Genomic DNA, 23018 nt, shown 5'->3' on the forward strand with positions numbered 1-23018 from the left:
GGGGGATGTCCCCAGTGGTCCCTTCTACCTCTTCCCCCTTGAGATTTGGGTACTGCTACCTTGGATCTCATGAAATGCTATGAGATTTGGGTACTGCCATCTTGGATCTCATGAGATTTCACAAGATTCAGTATAGTATTGCCTGGCTGAGGAGGCTGCAGGGGCATCGTGGCCCAGGTTAAGTTTGAGAACCACTTCTGTATAGTGTAGGCTTTGCCATTCAGAGATTTGGGGTTATCTGCCTGCTAAATGGGCAGAGTCACCTTTTAAAGTGATGTTCGCTTAGAATTAGCAGGCAGAGAGCAACTGTCCCTCTTTACGTCAGCATGGCATCTTTTCCAGAGGCTGTTACTGGTGTCTCTTGTGTATTTTTTTTTTAGATTATGAACCTTTTGAGTTCAGGTTACCATTACCTTACTATGTAAACCACTCTGTGAACTACACTTATTATTTTTCTTATTGATATTCTTATTGTTGGTTGTATTATTCCAATGGTATCCAAATTGCTAGTGGACCCTAGGTAATTGTTTTGTACCAACTTTGTTAACTTCTGTAGTTAATATTTTATAAGAAGTGATACAATGGAGAGCTAGCGGGGGCTGTGGGGATATGACACTGGCCTTAGGTGAGAGAGACCTGAGTTTAAATCTCACCTAGACATGGAACTCACTGTGTGAACCCACTAAGGGCCCAATCTTATCCCGTTTTCCAATGCCGGTGCAACTGTGCCAATGGGGTGTGCATTGCATCCTGTGGTGGGGAAGCAGTCATAGAGGGCTCCACAAGGTATGGGAACATTTGTTCCCTTATCTCAGGAATGCACTGTGGTTGCACCAGTGCTAGAAATTTGGATAGGTCTGGACCCTGAGCCAGTTAGTGTGTGTGTGTGTGTGTGTCAGTGTAGCCTACTTCACTGAATTGTAAAATGGGACAGGGAAAGATGGATCCATGTTCATTTCTCTGAACTCCTTGAGTGAAGGATGTAATAAAAATGTAATAATTATGTGCAGGATACTTTGTATTTATCGAATGCAATTGCATCACTTCCCCCCCCCCCGCAAAAAAAAAAACACCCCCCCCCACATTTAACTATCAAAAGAGGCACATCTTATAGTCCAAAATCAAAACAGTCTTTAAAAAAAACAGTATCATGATATAAAACAGACTTGATAAATATAAAGCTTCCTCTATAACTACTGTTATACTCTGCAGATAAATAGCAACCGTACAGTTCTTTGGAAGCCTTGAAATATGTTGAGATTCTTTTTCATAATGAACAGTTAGCAGTATGTGAAAGTGGAATTGCCTCATTTTTGCTAAGCCGTCAAGAATGTTCCTGACTCTGGAGAAATGTTTTTTTTTTTTTGCAAGTACTCCATAGTACGTGTGTGAAAAATTCCATAGCAACTTTCAGTGAAGTTCCAGAAATGTTATGATTTCTCATTTACAACAAGAACAGGTTACAGTTTGTTTTTCTCTCAGGAGAGGTAGGCAGGTGAAAATGTGCATGTGGGGGAGAGCAAGAGAGAGATTGTATAAAAGGTACAAACTGGGAACTGAATAACTTTAGAATAGCAGCTGTTAAACTGCCATTTTCTTGTGATCATGTTTCAAATAATGCTTCTCCTTTCCTGTCCCCTCTAATCAGGAATAGTCATCTTTCTCCTGAAAATTGTCTCCCATATTACTGTGCCAGTAATTCTTTATCTTTCTTTTCCTCTTTAAGCATCCTCCCCAACTTGCCTTCATTGGTCGATATACTGCCCTGCTATTTCTGCTTCCTGAACATCTTAACTTGGTTTACCATGTACTATACTTATCATATAGAAAAGAATTAGAATATTTTACTAAGAGACCATAAATGCCTTCTGGGCAATATTACAAAGTTATAAAATTCTATTTGGCTAATGGCTCTAGTTCAGTGGTTCTCAAACTTTTTAGCACCCTGACTTACTTTTTAGAATGACAATTTGTCAGTTCCCACTGGAAGTGATGTCATTAACCTGGAAGTGATGGCCGGGAGTGACATCATCAATTTAGGCTTCAAACCTAAGCCACAGTCAGTCAAATGTCCTGTTACACATTCTGTCTAGCTCTCCCCATGTCATTGGTACTTGTTCAGATTTACAGGCAAGTTGGTATCCAGTTAAGATCTGGCTTGTCTTGCCAGTGCAACTGGGTTATCCATCGCAGTTCCAGTTATTCCTAATTCAGATACATAACTTTAAAAAATTGATCCTGCTGACCAAGTCATCTTGCCTGCATAGCTGTAAACATTGGAAGAAAATAAGAATTAACCAATAAGTCACCCATCTCGAATGTCTTAGTTGGAATAGTGAAGGTTCATCCTTCGATCATCCCATCTTTTTCAAAGGAGATCTGAAAATATTTTAGGATGCACTGTTTCAGCAAGCCCAAATGCTGAGATTCTAAATGCTTTGTTGTTGATAGGATCAGTATTCATCCTGGGCTTTTTTCCTTTGCCCCATTTCAATTGTAAAATGAGGACTGTCAGTTGTATCTCTATTATGATTCTACATCATTTATATCAACTTCAGACCCTTCTCTTTAAACTCAGTGACATGCTCAACTTGATATTTTTTTTATATTCTTCTATATCTGCCACAGCATCTGTACCTGAGCAGGTTTTTTTTTTCTTTTTTTGGTCACCTGTGCATTTATTCTGCAAAAGCGAAGGAGCGTGAAAGGGATGCCTTCAATCGAGTCAACTCATTGCTATTCCAGGAGTGTGACTCCGCTTCCTTAACGGGACTATTGAATCCTTGGCATTCATTCCCTCATGCGGATGTGATAACAGAATAAAGGAGCTTTACAGCTGGTTGCAGTCAAATGGCAAGACCTTCGTAAAAGCGCACAAGAAAATCACTGATGAATGTCATTACTGGTGGAAGCAGTTTTAACAATTGGGAATATCTATACTTCTCCCTAGAGGAATGATCACTTATGGCAGAGGTGACTTTCTCGTGCCTAGTGGCTTATTGGGGGGAGGGAATAATTATTACATTTCAAAGGCAACACTGTATAACCCACCAAACACTAAATGACACGTTATCCTTTGGTGCCAATTCTTGAATAAGAATTATGGATATTTACCGTCTGACTCCATAATGTGTTTTGACAGTCTCAGGTATTGGAATATTACCATCTTTTTACAAAGCCAAAAAGGAATTTAACTCAATTCCTGTCAAAAAAAATCTCTAGCAGGTGAATTTGCTGACGGGTATAGGAAGCAACTTCCATCAAACTATTATGCTGAGCGCAATGCAAAGGTAAGGATGTGAGATTCCTGATTATAGTCTTACTCTTTACTGTTTATATAAACAGTCAGCATGTATGTTGTATACAGTGCCAGGGTTCCAAAAATAAGCCTGAGCTCATATGTCCATCCTCCTGTGAGCCAGAACCTACAAGCACAAGTGGTTACAAAAAGGTATTGCGTTCATGCATCACAGACTCTTATTTTTATAGAGGTTTCATGTAGATATTGACACGACCCACTTTTTCTCCTTAGACCTGTTCCTGCTGTACAGCTGATGCAAGTCTGCGGAGATCCATAGGCAATCAGACGGGCAAGGGGAAATATCTTCCCTTGCTGCTTCCAAAACTCCCAGTTGCCCCCCCCCACCCCATAGCATACAGCGCTGCCCATGCTGGATAGGATGGGGCGCTTAGATGTCTCAAAAGAAGAGAATGCTATGGTATAGATCAAGTCATGAATATTTTCATGATTATTTATTCAACTTTTGTTCCATGTGATATTTATTGATGATGATATGCCACTCTTAAGCAGAAGACTTAAAATCCAAAAGTTACAGAATTGCTGACTTAGTAGTTGGCAACCTTCAGTCTCGAAAGACTCTGGTATCGTGCTTGGAAAGGTGGTTCTGGAACAGCATCTAGTGTGGCTGAAAAGGCCAATTCGGGAGTGACAATCCCTTCCACACCGGGAGCAAGTGCAGTCTGTCCCTGGTCTGTCTCCCTGGCTATGGGCCTTCCTTCTTTGCCTCTTTGCCTCAGACTGTTGGCCAAGTATCTCTTCAAACTGGGAAAGGCCATGCTGCACAGCCTGCCTCCAAGCAGGCCACTCAGAGGCCAGGGTTTCCCACTTGTTGAGGTCCATTCCTAAGGCCTTTCAGATCCCTCTTGCAGATGTCCTTGTATCACAGCTGTGGTCTACCTGTAGGGCGCTTTCCTTGAACGAGTTCTCCATAGATGAGATCCTTTGGGATCCGGCCATCATCCATTCTCACGACATGACCGAGCTAACGCAGGCGCCTCTGTTTCAGTAGTGCGTACATGCTAGGGATTCCAGCACATTCCAGGACTGTGTTGTTTGCTGACTTTGCTGAAATTGCTGACTTACTTCTGCAGAAAACCCACAGTACATGGCAGTGTATGACCACTTTGCCTCTTCTTGAGCAAGAAACATATTCATGCTTCCTGATCATCTAAGAAACCGCAAGGAGCCAAAATTGCTGTTTGGCTTGGTGCAAAAGAAGGGAAGCACCTCAGGTGAAACTCTTGGGATTAAATGATTCAGACTTGCTGATGGCAGGAAGGTTATTTGAGCCATCTTGTGGGCCATAGTGGCAGCTCCAACTTTTGAGGGACTCTGGGGCAAAAGCAACTGCAGTGGCTCCCACTGATGTGCTCCCTCCATGCTTTGGAGGGCTTGTGCCAGTTATCCTCTCCCAATAGTGTCCAGAAACCAGGCAGTAGACCCAATGTGAGTCCTCCCTGCTGCCACCACCCTCAGCGACAGGCAGTGAAAGAGGAATTTCATCTGTCCGTTGTCTGGTTTCTTAGCTTTTCCTGGCTTAGCACCATTGATGAGCGATTAAGAAGTTGACTGGTGAGACGCACACAGCTTTTCCATGTGAACCCCCTGTGTTTCCCTGGCTAAGCTGCTGCTGCAGGTCTTGGAGCCCTCTGGAGTATGATTAACTCATGAAATGTTTTGGCTCAAACTTAGAACTTCCTACTAAAACAGTCTTATAAAATTGCGTCCCCAGAAAGTATTCTTTCTTTCTTTAGAGGGTTGGAATTTTTGATGACAAGAAATTGTTCAGATATGGTTATTGTATTGAATATTTAATAACCACAATGGTGTAGTTCTATAAAAATACTTGAAAGAATATGGTTAATATTTGATGTCTTTAAGATTCATATCCCAGGTCTAAACTGTTATTACTTTAAAAGTTATTAGAAATAATCCACTTAGTCTGTAGCCTGAGTCTGGGAGTTGACCCCTTAGGTGGTCTGGCTTAAAGATCTCCTAATATAGCAGGGAAATTGGCTTTGGTGCAAATGTAAATTGATACGACATTAAACCATATTACATAGATAATATTTCCTTATCCACCAGTGGGGCACAATGCAACCACAAAATGTTTTCTGCTTTACTACTGCGTTCCTTATTCCCCCGGTCCATAGTCGACCTCTAACTAATTCATGAGATCTTGGGGGCAAACTCTGAAATAATGGCTTTGGTTTCGGCCACAGGAGCGATAAACATTTTTTGCGAGGCAACGTGATATTTGTGATGTTAACCATATAAATGATTTTTATCGATGATGACAGATGGTTCGAGGATGATGTGCTCCGAGTCACACCTATTATGTTCAGAATAAGTCTTCTGGAAGGCTGTACATCTGTCTTAAGTGTTTTTGGCTAAAATATTTAAATCAAGGTCATTGTATTTGATTTTTAAGCAGCCTTTAGCTACCGGCCTGCAGTTTTATACATTTAAAGATGAAACCGCTTGTAACTTCAGGGGCTGCAAATGGAAAGCTATAATAGGTAGCAGGTGTTAGGAAAGGCAATTATGCATGAGGTGCTTTGCTCAATTTTCAAAACTGTCCAAGACTATCCATTTGAAATACTTTGTAGCCTAGTTTTATCTCTGCACCATGATGAATTCTTAAATCTAAAGGGAATATGCATTTTTCCTTTAATGAATTGAATACTTAGGCCTATTTTGATTTAATTTATGGAGCCTAGGAAAACAGCATTGGAAAGCGACATGAAAGGAAAATATCAAGAAATGCATTCAGATCTTTGGCATGGTTTGCAATTTTCTCCTTTCTGTTTTAAATTACGAACCCTTTATATGGTTGTGTGATTCTTTGTAAAGGTTACTGAGAAGCTTCTTGTGAACTTTGTGCTCAAGTTCTTCTCTAGCTTAGTCCAGAAATTCCGATCTCTAATGGAACCTGCTATGAAGGAGCAGAGTATTTATACAGTACAGTGTCACCCCAAATCTGGAGGAGCTGATGACTGTTTCTTACCTAAGGATCTTCATATGGGCCTTTTTAGAATGGGACACATTTGGTTGAAAGACCTACATGGAAGCTGTTTCCAGGATAAATTCAGGACAACCAGCCAGAATTTGCACTTGCTAAGTTAAAGCTTTCTGCACTCGCTGTTTTCTCTCTCTGTCTCTCTGTCTCTCTGTCTCACTCACTCACTCACTCACTCACTCACTCACTCACTCACTCACTCACTCACAGATCATTTTCTCTTTGATCAAATACATGTTCCCCTACTGGCCAGAACCAGAATTTCTCATTTGTTTCAGGGGCCACTGTTGTGGTCTCTTTTACCAAGCTCTTTTACCAAGGTCTCTTTTACCTGGGTTGACCCCCTGGGACAGCGATTTTCAACCTTTTTCATCACTTGGCACACTGTCAGAATGCTAAGATTATCAAGGCACACCATCACTTTCTTTACAAATGACAAGACACACCATGCTGCTGGTGGGGGGGGGGGGACGGCTCCGACTAATCAATGACCCTCCCCAAACTCCCAAGGTACCTCTGTGGACTATTTGCGGCACGTCAATGTGCTGTCGCACAGTGGTTGAAAATAGCTGCCCTAGGAACCCCATGTAAGCTGCCTTGAGTTGTGTGATGTGGGAAAGGGTGGGATAGAAATGCAGTAATAACTTCAGATTTTTTTAACCTAGAACCTGCAGATCAGTGTTAACTAATATGATAGTACTTGTAGCCTTACTTTACACACCAGTGAACTGCTGGCACACTTTATGTACTATGTTTATATCCTGTCTTTCCTTCAGCATGGAACTCAAGGTGGTGTGCATAGCAACCATTCAATCACCAAGTTATTCCATATGCCGAGTTATTCCACCTGCTCTTTGGCCGCTGTCAGCCTGTATGGGAGGAAAATGGAGGCCAGAATGTGATACCAGATAATAAAAGATCCATCTGAAATGTTGTGGTTCTTGAAAGACAGAACCTTCTTCAATTGTAAAAATCCCTATTGGGATTTAGTATAGCCTGCCTATGTAAAACGCCTTGAATTAAAGTCTGACGACCAAGAAAGATGGTATATAAATACCTGTATTATTATTATTATTATTATTATTATTATTGACCAGATCTAGTTCTGCTCAGCTTCAGCACTACAGCTTAACCTCAAAGGAAGACTGTATTTGATAGCATTCGTATCAACAGATACAGTCTCAGAGTTTTGGTTCGTTTAAAGTACACATGGCTCTCTTTATCCATGGGTTTGGAACTGAATTTTATGCTGTGTAAGTTCCAGTTCCACACTGACATCCCCCCCCCCAGATATGACCAGAACACCTTCTGGTCGTGTCCAGGGGGCTTTCTGGCGGCTGTGTGTGAAAACCAGAAGTGCCTTTCTAAGGCCTCTGGAAGGCCTTCTGAGGCTTGGGTACAGGAACCCCTTGGGACTGTACCCCCACAAATACTGAAGTCCAACTGTATTAAAAAAACACATGTAGATAATACTAGGTAATTGAAAACTTTTGTTCTTGTCTGCACCTGTCTGTGTAGCCTTTCAGTTTGCATCCTAATTGGATCAGTCCATTCATGAGTTCTCACTGGCTTACATGCCCAAAGGTGTCATTTACTCAAAGATGGGCTGTCTTACGCCTTGCATTATCTATGCATTGAAAAGAACCTCCTACGTCCGGAAGCAAGAGCATTGCTATAGAATTTACTGATTTTAGTACTGCATGAACTTTTGCTGTTCAGAACAGCGCTAGCAGCTACTTCCTTTCCATTCCTGGATCCCTGGATCAAACCTATTGCCTTTTAATTGCATATGCCTGCACATTTGTGGCCATTTATGGTTGCATACAGAGTTCCCTCAAAGTAGCCTTAGGAGCGTCTAATGCTTTGAAAATCTCTAAGGGCCCAATCCTATCCAATTTTCCAGTGCTGGTGCAGCTGTGCCAGTGGGGCATGCACTGCATCCTGTGGTGGGGAGGCAGTAACAGACGCCTCCTCAAGATATGGGAACGTGTTTTCTTACGTTGGGGCTGCATTGCAGCAGCACTGGCGCTAGAAATTTGGATAGGATTGGGCCCTAAGAATTCAGACTTATTTGCACTTTCTTGGGAATAGGCCCCGTTGAACATAATGGAACTTGCTTCTGAGTAGACCCATAGGATTATGCTGTTAGTAGTGCAAGTTAAAGAGGACCAGGGAATGTTGTTGTTACCCTTGCTTCACATCTGCTGTTGGCAATCATTGTTTCTTTAAATACTGTTGTTGTTGTTGTGTTTACTACATAAACTTGCTTGTTGAAACTTTCAGTAATCCCTTTGAATAACTGAATAGGACGGGGGGGGGAGGAAACTTTGTTCACTGGTGAGCAATTTTGTTGTCTGCTCCCAAAAGCAAAGGTGACTTGGGATTTGTTTCTGGAGTTTGATTTAGTAACTGAATTTAAAAGCACAATTTTGCCTCCGTGGGGGATGAATTTTGGGGTGACTAGAAAAATGGCAGGATGTCATCTTAACATTCTTGTCAATGTCTGATCACATCTGTAAAATTTTCTTTTTTTTACAGTCTGAACCAGAGGGGTTTTCTCACTTCCACTTGTACGTTTGCGCTGCCTTTCTGGTCAGATGGAAGAAGGAGATCCTAGAGGAAAAAGACTTCCAAGTAAGTAAATATTAACTTTGGGGTGGAATGACTCAGAACAAAGCTACCTACTTTAGCAGTGTAACCGTTTTGTGAGTCCACAGAGTACCAGCATGACTTATTCCAGGGGAAACGTGTGTGGACAGTGACAATAAAAGCAGTTAGATGTTGTGTAGAAACCCAGCTCACTTGGCCCATTGGGATTTCCAGATCTAGCGTGCAAGTAGGCAAAGGGAGAAAATGCCCTTTGTCACCCTCAAGGTACAAAAAGTGAACTGATGCATGTGAGAAGATATATGTCACAGATCCAAGTTGACCCATAGTGGCTGCTGAGGCTTATCCTGGAGCAAGGGGCAAATATCCCTTTACCCTGAGGAGATCTCCAGCAGGCATAACTCCCCTGTAGGATACTATGGAGGTGCCCACTGTATCTCCATGCAGGGAATTAGGTAGAATTCAACTGTGAGTCTCCTACTAAAGTACAGGTGAGGTTCCATCTGTTTTCTTCAATTCTATGAAAAATCTCAGTTACAGCTGTAGCCAGAGAAATGAGCAGCAAGTCAGAGTCATGGGGGTGAATATGAAAGTAGTAATCGCTTAGCCTTGTGATCAGCTAAGCATACATGATGTAAATTAAATGAATTTTACATCTTGCACGAAACTCAGATTGTACTGGACTTAGGAAATGTTCTACATTAAATCCACCTTTCAGAAAACCGAATTAGAATTGGAAAGACAGTTCTGCAGTGAAGAAAAGGATAGCCACCTGTTGGGATGGCTGATGCTTGCAGCTCCTAAAGGGAGTGCCTCCTTTCACTCGACAATGAAATCGTCTAGCAGCTCCCTGCTTTGAGTGCCTTGGCCTTTTTAAGTTGCGCTAACGCTTACCTGAAGGTTGTAACTCCTTAACAAATAATGAACTGATGTAACTGCATGGAGAGATAAGCAATTTAAAAGTCCTAATATAAGGAAATACGGAGTTCAGGCAACAACTGATATGATTTTTTTCTCTCCTTTGTTTTATGAATATCTGTTGTTTTTAATATGCCCACAGTGCAGTTCACTATCTCTTGGCTGAACTGTATTCCGTAAGTTTATTTTTTAAATGGAATCATATAATGTTATGGGTTGCAAGGAACTCTGGAGGTCATCTAGTCCAACCCCGTGCTCAGTTCAGGCAACTTCTACTGCATTCCTGACAGATTGCTGTTCAACCTGTGCTTGAAAACCACCACAGGGGAGAGTCCACTGCTGTACAAGGCAGACGGTTTCAACAAACTTGTATTTCTAGCTTATGTCTGCATTCAGAGAAGATGCAAAAACAGTTTTAATGGTTTATTATATTAACTTCTATTTGATCAACCCTTCCAGAGACTGGAACTTGTCTTCTAGACCAATTAGAGGGGCTTACTTTAAAAGATTGTCTTATGTGTCAGCAGTTACAGTTTGCAAGCCCTGTGTGGAGCTGCCCAAGCATATTTTTGACTGGTTATTTTCAAAGCCTGCATTTATAAAACCCTGCAGAGGGGCTTGCCAAGAACTGATTGGATGTATTTTATCGATTTGTTTTAAATGCTGCCATTACTATTCACTTCAGCCAGGTAGCTAATTAGATAATCACTGTAACATAGCAACCTAAGAAGCATATTACTTCACTTTGTTTCCGAGTTGCTGCAATTAGAGCAATTTTGGGGTCAAAAGGTTCTCTGAAAGAAAACAAAGGATTGAAAAGGACAAAAGTTGTATCATCTAATGTGTCCCTCCAGGCTTTGAGGATCATTCCACTAACACTAGCATACACAAGATTTCACTTTCAAACTCACTTTAGCCCGCGGAGTCTGTGATCCTAGCAGTTTAATCCCATAAAGCATAATATGTTATGCCATATTCCTGCAGTGTTCATCAGTTTAATAAAATGCAGATTTCAGTGGACTTTCTTTTGAAACTTTGAATATTTCTGTTATGATTAGGTCTGTGCTATTAACCTTTCAGTGTCATTGGTCAGTTCTTGGTGTTTGCCCCAGAAAATGCGTTCTTGGAATGGGAGAATGTGTAATGCTGACAAAGGGTTTTGTTGCCATTAGTGATTTTATTTTCATTGAGGCAACATGCTTAATATGGGCTAATATCATGTTGCGTGGCTGTATTTGCCAAAAATAATTTTCCTTGTGCTATTTGAAGGAACTGACCCAGAATAAGAAGTCCAGGCAATAGCCATAAGGCATGAATAACAGACGAGAATGTCTTTTGAAGGAAGGTGCAAGGAAACAAAGTGAACTGTGCAGAGTAAAGTTTGTTTGGGTCTTGCAGAATATTTCGGCATGAATAGCTGCAGCTTTTCCTCGGTTACTTTCATTTGGATGCATTTGCAAGAGATAGCACTGCATGTGGGTCATTTCGAACTCAGCTGTTACATCAGTGTTCGGTTGAGCAAAATGTAATTCTCCCCTCAGGAAAAAGCCCATCCCTTGCATTTGCATTCTGAATTCATTTCTGAGGAGCACAGGAACATATCCTTAGCAATTAGTGGTCCTACATTGTGAAGCGCCACAAAATCTGTAGCTGTAGCAATAAACTTTTCTTCCCCCCCCCCCCAATCAGTCAGGACATGAATACTAGCAAATATACCTGTTGCCGAGTCAAATAATTTGACATTTCCAATTGCGTTATCACTCTTGATTAGTTCCGCTATTAAATTTGGATATGTGATTCTGCTTACCATTGCTTTCTCCTTTGGAGAACATGTCCGTCGGATTCTGCATTCGCCACAGCAGTTGAGGACATACGCGGAATTTTAATATTGCCCCTTTTTAACAAGCTGTATCGGGGGGGGGGGTTTATAAATTTACTTTCACCTGCCTCTGCAGAGCAAGGTGTTGTTGTTCCTCACTGAGTGTGATACCGTTTTGCCTCCCTGTTAGCAGGACAAGAAGAGTTCCCAATCACTACTATTGGTAAGGGCTGCTTATCTGCCCAGCGACCTGAATGTCACTGTGATACCCCGTGTGTGTGTTTATATTTTTAAGATCAAAATATGTAGATTTGTTTCCATCAGGAAATTTGGCCTTTTCTCCCTATCTCCCATTTGGATAAGCCAAAAAGACTAGGATTTCCTAAGTGCGGAAGTTGGTGCCCAGAGGGTTGATTCAAGGGAGCCAACTTACCAGGCTTTCCTGAACTCCTTAGCACCCATACTTGCCCTGGATAGGAACAGACCAGACCAGAACAGGTGTCAGATACAAGGAGAGGGAGCTCTTGGCTCTAGGCAGAAAGAAATGGCAAGTCTTATAACTAGAGCTTTTTTAAAACGGCAAAAATCGAAAGGGAATAGGAAAGGGGCAAAATTAGGGAAGTTCAGTTAGGGAAGTCTTAAAGTTGGAAGTAAAACTGAAAACAACAAATCCTAATGCAATTTTCTAATCTAAACTGATTTGTCCGCTAAGAGAAGCACTTGCACATTGCAATTCCCTTTTTCACGTCTGGGGGAGGTTGAAGAGGCACTGTGCAGTGGAAAGGCCATGGTTAGCCCTACTGGATACATGTGCCAGAGCCAAAAACATGCCCCAATTCAAACTAGCCAGCTCCTTATATGAATAATTCCTGGCTGCAGATTACATAAGAACAGCCCCACTGGATCAGGCCATAGGCCCATCTAGTCCAGCTTCCTGTATCTCACAGCGGCCCCACCAAATACCCCAGGGAGCACATCTGATAACAAGAGACCTGCATCCTGGTGCCCTCCCTTGCATCTGGCACTCTGATACATAGCCCATTTCTCAAATCAGGAGGTTGCACATACACATCATGGCTTGTAACCCGTAATGGATTTTTCCTCCAGAAGCTTGTCCAATCCTCTTTTAAAGACGTCCAGGCCAGATGCCATCACCACATCCTGTGGCAAGGAGTTCCACAGATCAACCACACGCTGAGTAAAGAAATATTTTCTTTTATCTGTTCTAACTCTCCCAACACTCAATTTTAGCGGATGTGACCTGGTTCTGGTGTTATGTGAGAGTGTAAAGAGCATCTCTCTATCCACTCTGTCCATCCCCTGCATAATTTTGTATGTCTCAATCATGTCCCCCCTCAGGCTGGTCTAAAGGTGGAACCTTTGATTCCTTGACCATCTTTTCACCATGATCAGGTGGTTGGACCAATGTGCTGGTGAATTTCACACTCAGCAGGATGCTGGCTATTTCCTGCCTGGCTCTCTGTTTCACCTAGGCGCATCCAGATTTTCTAGCATGTCCAATACTTCCTCTAGCTAAATTGCTCCTGTGGACATTTTTGAGGTCGGGCTGGAAGAGACGTACAAGCTGACTCAAACTAAACCAATTTGCACTCAAATAGGGGTAACTCTATTAACTTGAGGGGGAACCCATTCATTGCAGGTTGATACCCTTGAAATAATGGCAAGGAGAAAGAGACAGTATGGTTTGATAATCACTGGAGTTCTTCATAACTCTTGTTATGAAGATGAGTCTAGAAAGAGATGGTGTTTTGTTGTAGAGATGGAGTGTAGTACTAAGTGTCAGGTGCAGTCAGTCTAGCTGACCCTGGCTTGTGAGTGTTGCATTACCCCAGAATGTTTCCAAGAGTGACAAACATGTGGATCACTTAGACTAGTCTATAGACCAGCAGTTCCCAACTTTTGGGTAGGAGCTACTTTCTTAAGGAAGGTAGCGAACCAACTGGGGACGCGTAGATACCGTTAATACAGAACTTCCAGGTTTCATTGCCACCAAGTGTGGGTAAAGAAGAAAAAAGAAACCTTTTTTTACTTATCCTTATTTGGCAGCAAAACTTGGAAGTGCATAATTAATGGCACCCATAGGTCCCAGGTTGGGTTGTTACCTTCCTTAAGGTTGGGAATGTCCCAGAAGCAAATGTTCTGTTCTGGAAGTATGCGACCTCCAGGTTGGAAGTCCAGGCTGGAAGTATGTTCTGGGAATGTCCCAGAAGCAAAAGCCTGTTCTGGAGGTATGCGACCTCCAGGTTGGGAAACACTGCTTTAGACCCATCATAGATGGGCTCTTTCTTCTTATTATTATTATTTGTAAATTGTAGCTGTTTTCAAAAGAAAAATAGAACAGCTCTTACTTCCTCAGACAGTCCCAGACTTGTCCCAGTTTTGCAATATGTTGCTTAGTTTTAAGCAAATAAAACTCTTTTAGTTTTAGTTTTAAGCAAATAAAACTGGGTCCCTTTTAGGGAGAAGGGCGGGATATAAATAAAGTTTATTATTTATTATTAAGCAAATGGTTTTTGTCTCCTCCTGGTGTCCACCATGCCATATGCATCACTTCTCCTAAAATAAACAGGCCTTTCCTCCACAGTTAAAATAGGTTTGCTGGTATAAATACCTCTTAAATTCATAGCTGAATACTTTTAATTCACTTTAAGGACACTGTTTAGCCTCAGTTGTCATGTGGTATTCTCATCTTAAGCTTCCTTAAAAGTAGAAACTTGTTTTTCACCAAAATGTTTAGTTAATTATTATGCTTTGTGAGATTCAGTCTTGCTTATACATTCCTTTGGTTTTTAAGTATTTTCTTCACAAAATTACTTTTATGATAAAAATGGAGACATTACAGAGCTGTTTTAGAGTCTCTGACATTTGAGGATTAGTGAATAAAATTTCAATTATATTTTATTCATATGTAAATTGCAATTTTGAAGAGTGTTTCATATTGATTTTCTTTTCAAATGCTGAAAGAGGGAAAAGTTTGATCATTTTTTGTGTTTATAGAAACCAGAACATAAAATTGAACTTCATGATAGCGAGCAAAAACATTCATCCTCTTTTTTAAAAGTCGTAACAAAGATGGTTTAAAATGTACAAAGTGGCATTAAGCCAAGCCAATAATAAAATAGGACTGTGAAAATAAAATAAAGCAATAGTTACTATTCCTCCTATTTACCATGGTAGTAGTGATTTGTGCTGGCATGTTGGGGGAAATTAGAGCTCCTATAAACATTGGCCTGATTAGCGAAATGCCCCCAGTGATCTGAAAATATGTAATTTAGCCAACATCATGAATTTTAAAGCAGAAGAGTAGAATAAATTAGGAGCAATTGCAGTGATTTAAAAACGTGAATTCACCAAGGAATTCTATATTGTAGCAAGGGGTACTGCAGTAATTCAGAGTAGTGGGAGGAAATAGCCTAACATGGAAATCTCTTTTTATTTTTTATTTTAATAAAAGTATATTATACAATTGGGGTTAAAATGCTGACTCTCAAACAAGTACACATGTGTATCTAAGTTGATAAAGCTTTGAGGTTGAGATCCTATGTTACAGCAGTAACATTTGGAACGAAGTAACAGGTAGGTGGAAGTTACTCTACATCCCATCACCTCTCCTTTCTGGGTATTTTTGTGGGAAGTAACTATAACCCTGGACTCTCTCCTGTTTCTCCTGTCTACCCGTTGCCGATGCGATATGGAATCTTCACAGTGTGGAAGTCACAATTGCCCTATAGGCACACATGGCTAAGAGAGCCAGGATGATGTAGTGGTTTGAGAGTTGGACTTGGACCTGGACGATCCAGGTTCAACTCTCTGCTCAGTCATGAAGCTTCCTGGGTGAGCTTGAGCCAGTCACTATCTCTGAGCCTCACCTACCTTGCAGGGTTGTTGTGTGGGCCAAAGGAGGAAATGAACTATGTGCATCATTCTGAGCTCGTTGGAGACAGAACTGCGTAAAAAATGTGGGAAAATAAGTAAAGTTTCTTCTTCTAATTTTAAACACAATTCTATGATAAACTCTGATACATGAGTACAGTGTTTCACTTGCTGTTTGACAAAGCTTCTGCTGTTCCTCATATAGTGTATTTGTTTTTTTCCTCTAGGTATTGGGTAGTAATTAGGCCTCTGTTTTGGGATTTTCCCTTAAGTGTCTGAGCTGTTGTGAAATCTTCAGCAAGACTGCCTCCCAATTCTTCATTCTTTTTTTATACTTTGACTAACAGTTGTCAAGTCCTCTCTCTACAGATTCTCCACACAGTTGCCAGTCCAGCTCTGCCCCGTTTTCCCCCCTTTTCAACCTTCTTCCTCTCCAAACAGCTATGAGTCCTTCTCCTGGGACAAAAAGACATAGGGTTGTGTCATAAGTTTAGTTATTAGTGACTAACCTCCTTCAACATCACAAAATTCCTTTGATATAATGAGACTTAAGTCCTGACTTTCAGAACTTAGGATGCAACCCACAGGCTTGTCCCTGACAAGAACATTGCAGATGATTCACAAGAGCATTCCTATTACAACATACAAAGTTGGATTACTGAACATTTTGGCTATGTGGCGTATACAGGTGGGCCCTCTTTTTTCGTGGGTTTAGAACCCGCAGGTTTGACTCGGCAAGTTCCAATGGCCCCATTTGACCTCCCGGCCTCAGAAAGCCTACTGGACAGGCCTACTGGACCTGACCTGTAGATTCAGTTATCCATGGGTTTCGCTATCTGTGGGGAGGAGGGAAGTATCAGGGATCAGACACTCGGTGGATACCAAGGTCCAACTGTATATCTTCACTTTTCATTTGAGCCACTGGATGCTTCTGAACCTTCATTTTCCTCAGTGGAGTCATATTTTTAGCTTGCGTTACTGGGCTAGTAGCATAGCTTATAGAAGCCATATTTCAATTGAGTAACAGCAAGTGGACTGAAGCAAGTTCAGGTGCTTTCCCACAGTCATTTCCCTTTGTGTAACAATGCCATACAATGGCCATAAAACAGGTCCCTCCTTTTTCTTCAAATCGCCACCTTGTAAATATCATTTTATTAAGCATCCACTGCTGTTCTGTAACTTGCAATAATTATTACAACTTTCTGCTCCCTTAGGCTAACCACAGAAGCAAGCGCATTGTGGCAAAATTGCATAGCCGCCTGTTTTGTATAGTTTTAAACCCAGTCGGGTCAGCCATTACCTTATTTTTATCTCACTTCCATGTAAGGCCAGAGCCCACTTTAAATGAAAGTTCAGCCATTTCAGGCTATTTGATCACATCTGACTAGCTTGTTCTTTCAAGCATTAAAGGTTAGTCTCTGTCTGTGCTCTTAAGTGTCCTCCCACCTGGGAAACAGAGTTAAGCACATTTGTACCATTCAGCTCTTACACAAGGTAGTTTATGACAGAGTTCTCAATATTCCTTGGCAAATTTTGTGAAGAAATAGCAAAATCCGATAAGCCAGTGTTCTCACATAGCAAACACAACCTTATACTGTTGTTTTGACTAGGAGAGGATTACTATGAAGGCAGCTTTAATGTTAGTGAGAATCATAGCTATGGGTGTCTTGTAGGCGGACCTATGAAATGGGTATAATCCTTGAGAGAGAGATTAGACTTGGTATTATGTCTTTATTGATAGAATTGCCTCTCGTTGAAATTGCAGATAGGGAATTCAGGGCTGCAAGACTTGGTTTGTCCTGACATGCAGTTCATCTTCTATATTTATGTACTGGCTTTGGCCAGCCATAATGAAAGTCCTGTCATAAACGTACTGTGACAGCAGCATAAACGTAGCGGGATAGCAGCACGAATTGCCAGCATGACTCAGCAGGTGGGACATTTTTGGCTTGCCAGTTTTTGTGCCGCAACCCCTTCTATCTCTGTAGAAATGTGCAGAAATAAATGAGGTGCTGTGATGTTTGGAGGAGTTCCAGCCATCCTGAAATGGCCTGAATTCACACTCCATTGATGGTACAGGCATGTTATTGTGCCTCATTGCAGTCTTGCTGTATATGGGCTACCACCTTCCCTGGGCCAGCATAATTCCTCACCAGAAAGTGATAGATTGCTGCCACTCAAAAAAATAATATGCAGCACAGTTTCTATCAGTAGTGCTGCATCTCTAGACTGGCAGGGGATAGCATTGGGCTGCCCAAGTGAGAGGGCCTTGCCTTGCCTTGCCAAGTGAAACTGTGTGCACGAGATTGTACTGTAGAAATGATAATGGGCAAGGTGGTTAAATGCCCCCTAATAGTTTGTTTTGAGAATAAGTACCAGATTGTTTAGGTGTGTCTGTGTAAAGCAAATGGAGTGGAGTTTTGTCGCCAGTTACTTGGAGGGGTTCCTCTTTATCCGCTTCTAATGGCTGGCATAATAGATTGACTGGCCTCCGTGTTCAAAACCCTGGAGACTTTGCACACTCAGGACTCTCCTTAGTTTGCACTCTCCACTTTGTTCTGTCTAGCCAGATGCATATCTAATAGGGAAGCAACAGTAGCTTTGTTCTCAGCATTCAGCAGTGCTAAGCCAACCTTGTTGTATTAAAGTGCATTAGACAGTGATACGCAGCATCATTTAGGCTTGTCTGCAGCTTCAGCAGAGGTGTGGTGTCTGCCTCATTTACGGGAGCTGACCTCGGCAAGTCCGCATATAGTGTGGGAAAACCGTAAGCGCTGTGTCGATAGGACAAATGCAAGGACTGGCAGCAAGGCACTTAGCATTGTAGCTGTTGCCTGTCTTTGCCAAATTGTGTACACGCAAAGCAGGTTGTAATCTTAATTACAGTGACTCTGGAGAGAGGATTTAGTGAGACTGTCAACCTATAGAACAGTGATCCCCAAACTGGGTACGTTTACCCCCAGGAGTACTTGCCAGGACTTTTAGGGGTACTTGAAAAAGAATTGAATAATGGCGGAAAAAGGGAGGTCTGTATTAGAATACCTTGCAGGACTGGCGTTGGAATGCCTTGCAGGGCTAATATGAGGGACTGCCGCGGGGTATGCAAGTTGGGAACCACTGCTATAGAATACCAGCAGAATTGCAGTTCTGGAATCAAAGTGCCATAGCTTAGTGACAAATTGTGGTAGAGCAGAATGCTTGTAAGTTAATTTAGGCAATGTGAATTTGATTCTTATTGATTTGAAAATTCAGATTAGGTCAATCAGATTTGATTTACGAGACACGAACAACATTCTGCAACCGTTTGGTGATGCTGTGCTTTGAGACATTTCCACCCATTCTAGGTTAAGTAGTCTCTCCTAACTGCTGAAGAGGCAATATAGAGCACCTAAATAAAACTAGAGCTCATTACCCAGGTCCAGTGATTTGTGACTGCAAGATCTCCAGCATGAAGTTCTCTCACCTGCCAGGGCTTCTCTGGTCATGTCAGCAGGGGCACATTCCCCAAACACATCCTTTTTCAGATGGAATTTTCAGCTGTTGAAGTGATAAAGGAAGAATCCTTTATGGGGACTCTGGTTCAGGGCAGTGGACTGTATGAAAGAACAAAAGAATTTTGATTTGGATTCATGAAAAAGGGCTTTGAGCCAAAGAAGCCCTGAGATTCTTTGCCCTTTAAATTTTCCAGCTGAGGATATAATTCTTGCATTCCTATTGAGCTACTATTTTTCATTGACAGACTGAACTGTGTGAATTGTGGTTAAGTCTGTCTGGATTTTGTAAATAATATCTTAAGCCATGTGTTATATGGATAGAAGCTTAAGTTAGGCCCAATAACCATGTTGTCCATCCTGTTTCTGACCACGACTGTGCATGTATTCTGGGAAACTCACCTTGTGGCACAATCCTATGGTCTCCCTGTGATGGCAGAGCATGCTAGCAGAGGTCTGAGGAGACCCACTGGAAGCCAGGCAGCCTACAGGGAGATAAGTGAAAAAGAGGCTGTCCTGATCATACCCTGGGCTATCTGGTCCTGTCCCGTCCCCCTGTCCCCCGATAGCATGCATGCACACTCTGTGGGCTGGTGGGGAATAGGATTGAACCATAAGACACATTGTTAGAATATTAATTTGAAGTCTGCTCTTGCAAAAACTGAGAGGCATGATTAAGAGTAGAACACTTGTTTTCTTTTTGTCTGTGTTTTCCAAGGCAGTCGGATAGTCTTAATGATACACAATTTTCTTTCAGAAGCCTGGTTTGGTTAACTTCAACATAACTTTTTTTTTTTTTTGCTAACCGGTATATGCAACTATTTTAATAGCTGCCACAGAAGAATTTCAGTGTAGAAAAGTCCTTTTTAGGAAGGGGGAAAACAGCATTCTAACTTGGACTGCTCAAACAATTTACATGACCTACCCATCTTAAATGTCCCTGCAGCAGTTCTGTTTAGCCGGTAATTCATAGCCATCACTGGGGACGGCTCACTCAAAAGAAAATTGTTTTCTTTCTATGCTCCTTTCTTCTGTAGAAACTGCATAACAATGTCAATTATTGGCTTTATCAGTGTGTAGCCCCCAGAGAAGATGAAAAATCAAAGGAGCTGGTGTCCTCTTATCAGCAGCTTGGATTGAATTTGGTAGTTAAGTACAAGTGGAAACCAAAAATAAAAAAAAAGCTTTTGGAGTAAGAAACGCAGTGGGCTGACAGATGCCTTTCTTTTCAGACAAGCCGATGGAAGAGAAGCAGTTTCCTTTTCCTTTGCCTCTAGTCTCCTATGGTTTACTTTGTGCTGGCGCAGAAGGATTTTGTTATCTCATCTCAAAATTGTCACACTGCAACAGCAAGACTGAACATAAGCAAAATTATAAATGTGTATTGTTTTCTCGTCCGGTTGTAAACAAATTAAATGTGAAAGGTCTCCCAGAAATGGCATTTGTAACAGATTGTCTATTGTTGTAAGTCCTGGTGGGCTCATGATGATCCTGAAGAATTTTTCACAGGGCAGCAAATCTCTTCCTATCTTTGAGCACATGAATGAGAGACTTCTGAATATGCATAGAAACGCACTCCCTTTTTGGAGGACCACATGAAGCTTCAAGATTGAAAAGTCCACCCTTATCACATACTTTCCTCTAATGCTATGGACATTATGACCTATACGTAGAGGTGTATCTTAGGCTACCTACCCCCGGCTACCTACCGGGGGTAGCCTAACCCTCGTTAGCCTGGGAAGGCAGCTCATCTGAGAGAAGGAAAACTCTGATCCCAAACCTCCACTGCCTTGTGGCTACATCCAGTTATGGAAAAGGCTTCAGGAGTCAACCTGGAGGCAAAATCCGGAGCCGGAGTCCCTGAGGCAGTTCATGGCTGAACACAGTCACGTTCTGGCAACTCCTGCGACGCCGCTGGAACCAACCATATTGGCCTCTGCCTTTCTATTGGACCATTTCAGTGACGTGGAGAGGGAGGATTTGCTGCATGGGAAACAGTCTATCCTCCATACCTACTTTACCCAGGCTTCGCGCACTGGAGAGGAAACTGTTCCAGAACCACCATTCAAAGTGCGATACCATAGTCTTCCGAGACTGAAGGATGCCAACAATCTTAGGCTACATCTTACTCATTGGAAACAGATATCTCTACCTACATGCCTACCCTTGTATGTGTGCTCTGGGTAGTTGGTGCATCAGGCACGAGCTTGGTAGAATGTTGACCCTCCATTTTCACTTCCAGATCACTGAGCCTGCTTTGAGCACTTAATGAACAGCAAACTGACTCTCTTGCATGGGGATTTCTTTGGCCTTCTGTGGAAAACCACTTTGGTTCAGTGGCAGTCCTGGTCACTGTGCTGCCCCAAGGCAAGCATGGAACTGCCCCCCCCCGGCCTTCTAAAGGCCCTCTGAGAGCCTTAAAAGGAGTGGGCTGTAGAACAGACTTGTCTGCCAGCCTGCTTGCAAACATATGATATAAATAGCCTTTAAAGGTGAGAATATCTTGTAGGTAGATGGATTCCATTTATCCAATAGGAACTAAACTATTTTGCTGCTCAAAAATATGCTGTACAGCGCTCTGCAAATCCATTTTGTATGTGATGTGATGTATTAAAAGAGACAGAAGAGCTCAATTTGTTAGCATTATTTTCTCCTTCTTAAATGCATTCCCTTCCGTGAAATTGTTTGTTCTGAAAAATTTGAAATTTAGTCACATGGGCAATGCCATCTCTCTATGTTATCAAAAGATTAATGGAAGATTGTCCTGTCAAAGTGTCACCTTCTCAGTTTCACCATGTTGAGAACTGTCAGCCCTAGCAGACCAATTTTAAATGCTGGCAGTTGAGTCCTATAGAACTATCACTTATTTTTTTTCTATTTTTAGAGGCCAAGTCTTCCAGAAAGTGACAAGGTTTTTTTTTTTCCAGATTAATAAGAGAATTGTCAAGGAAATCAAGTATAGGAGACTACATTTACTGATTCATTTGGTGTTGAGGCTTGAAATGTTTCTAGAACCACATCCGTGAGATCAGAGATAATTTTAAGGCAAATGAATAGAAATATCACAAATTGCCTATTTCTAGCTCTCAACACACTGATGTGTTCTAAAGAGTGGTGACATTTGAAAGGCACCATAGGTGTGCCACATGAAACCCGGAACAAAATAGGTTTTGTGAGGCAGAGGATCAAGTTAATAGAAAATGGGTTTTTAAGATACATTAAAATGTGTGCTTGTGTTTTTAAAAGCATATACACTTTCGAGGTATCGCCATTCTCATTGGTGTGTGGACTGACCTTTTTTGTCTACCCATAGTTTAATCTTTTCTATGAATCATGCTTGTGTTCTGTTTGATCCATTGGCTTAAAAGGTCATGAAAAGTAAAAGGTTAAAAATAAGACTGTTCTTTTTATTGGCAATTGGCTTGCAAGTAACTTTGGGACTGTGTTGAAGGGTCTGTTAGGTAAAAAATAATCCTGACCGCTATTTTATTGAGTAACCACTAAGAAAAGTAAGGAAGTTTTACACTAAACCTTCAGGATTTTAAAGGACTGCCAAGGTTTAATCAGCTCAGTGTTGAGTCAATCAGCAAGTTATCAGTGTGTGTTTTTGTTTTTTGTTTTGTAAACTGAATAGAAAGGAGAAATGAGACTGTTAAGTGAGCAGGAGGCGTTTATAAGCGACACTGGTTTATGACGTGTCTACTACATATGGCCCCAGATTCTCCAATTCATGCACAATGGGGGTTGCCTGGGCAGCGTGCCACCCGCTGGCACTGCCCTGGCTTAGGGTTGGCCCCTAAGAAATGTTTTAAATGAAAAGTAGCAGGAATTAAGTGGAGAGAAACTACTGTGAATTAGAAAAATTCGAGATGAGAGAGAGAGAGTTTAGCTGCTAATTTGTTGTTGCTTCTTATTTTGGATTTTGAATTGTGATCACTTGTGGTATGTTTGCTTTCTTAAATCAGTGTA

At 41.6% G+C, this 23018-nt stretch overlaps 1 protein-coding gene across 1 annotated transcript in view; it reads left to right on the forward strand.

The window, feature by feature from the left end:
* TBC1D22A (TBC1 domain family member 22A) overlaps positions 1 to 23018 on the forward strand; it is a 98520-nt gene that overhangs the window by 70985 nt on the left and 4517 nt on the right. The window contains exon 12 of the mRNA XM_066634138.1: positions 8859 to 8954. Coding sequence (XP_066490235.1) covers positions 8859 to 8954 — 96 coding nt within the window. The remainder of the gene's footprint in view (positions 1 to 8858; positions 8955 to 23018) is intronic.

This window comes from Tiliqua scincoides, chromosome 7, assembly GCF_035046505.1.
Source record: "Tiliqua scincoides isolate rTilSci1 chromosome 7, rTilSci1.hap2, whole genome shotgun sequence".
NCBI lineage: Eukaryota > Metazoa > Chordata > Lepidosauria > Squamata > Scincidae > Tiliqua > Tiliqua scincoides.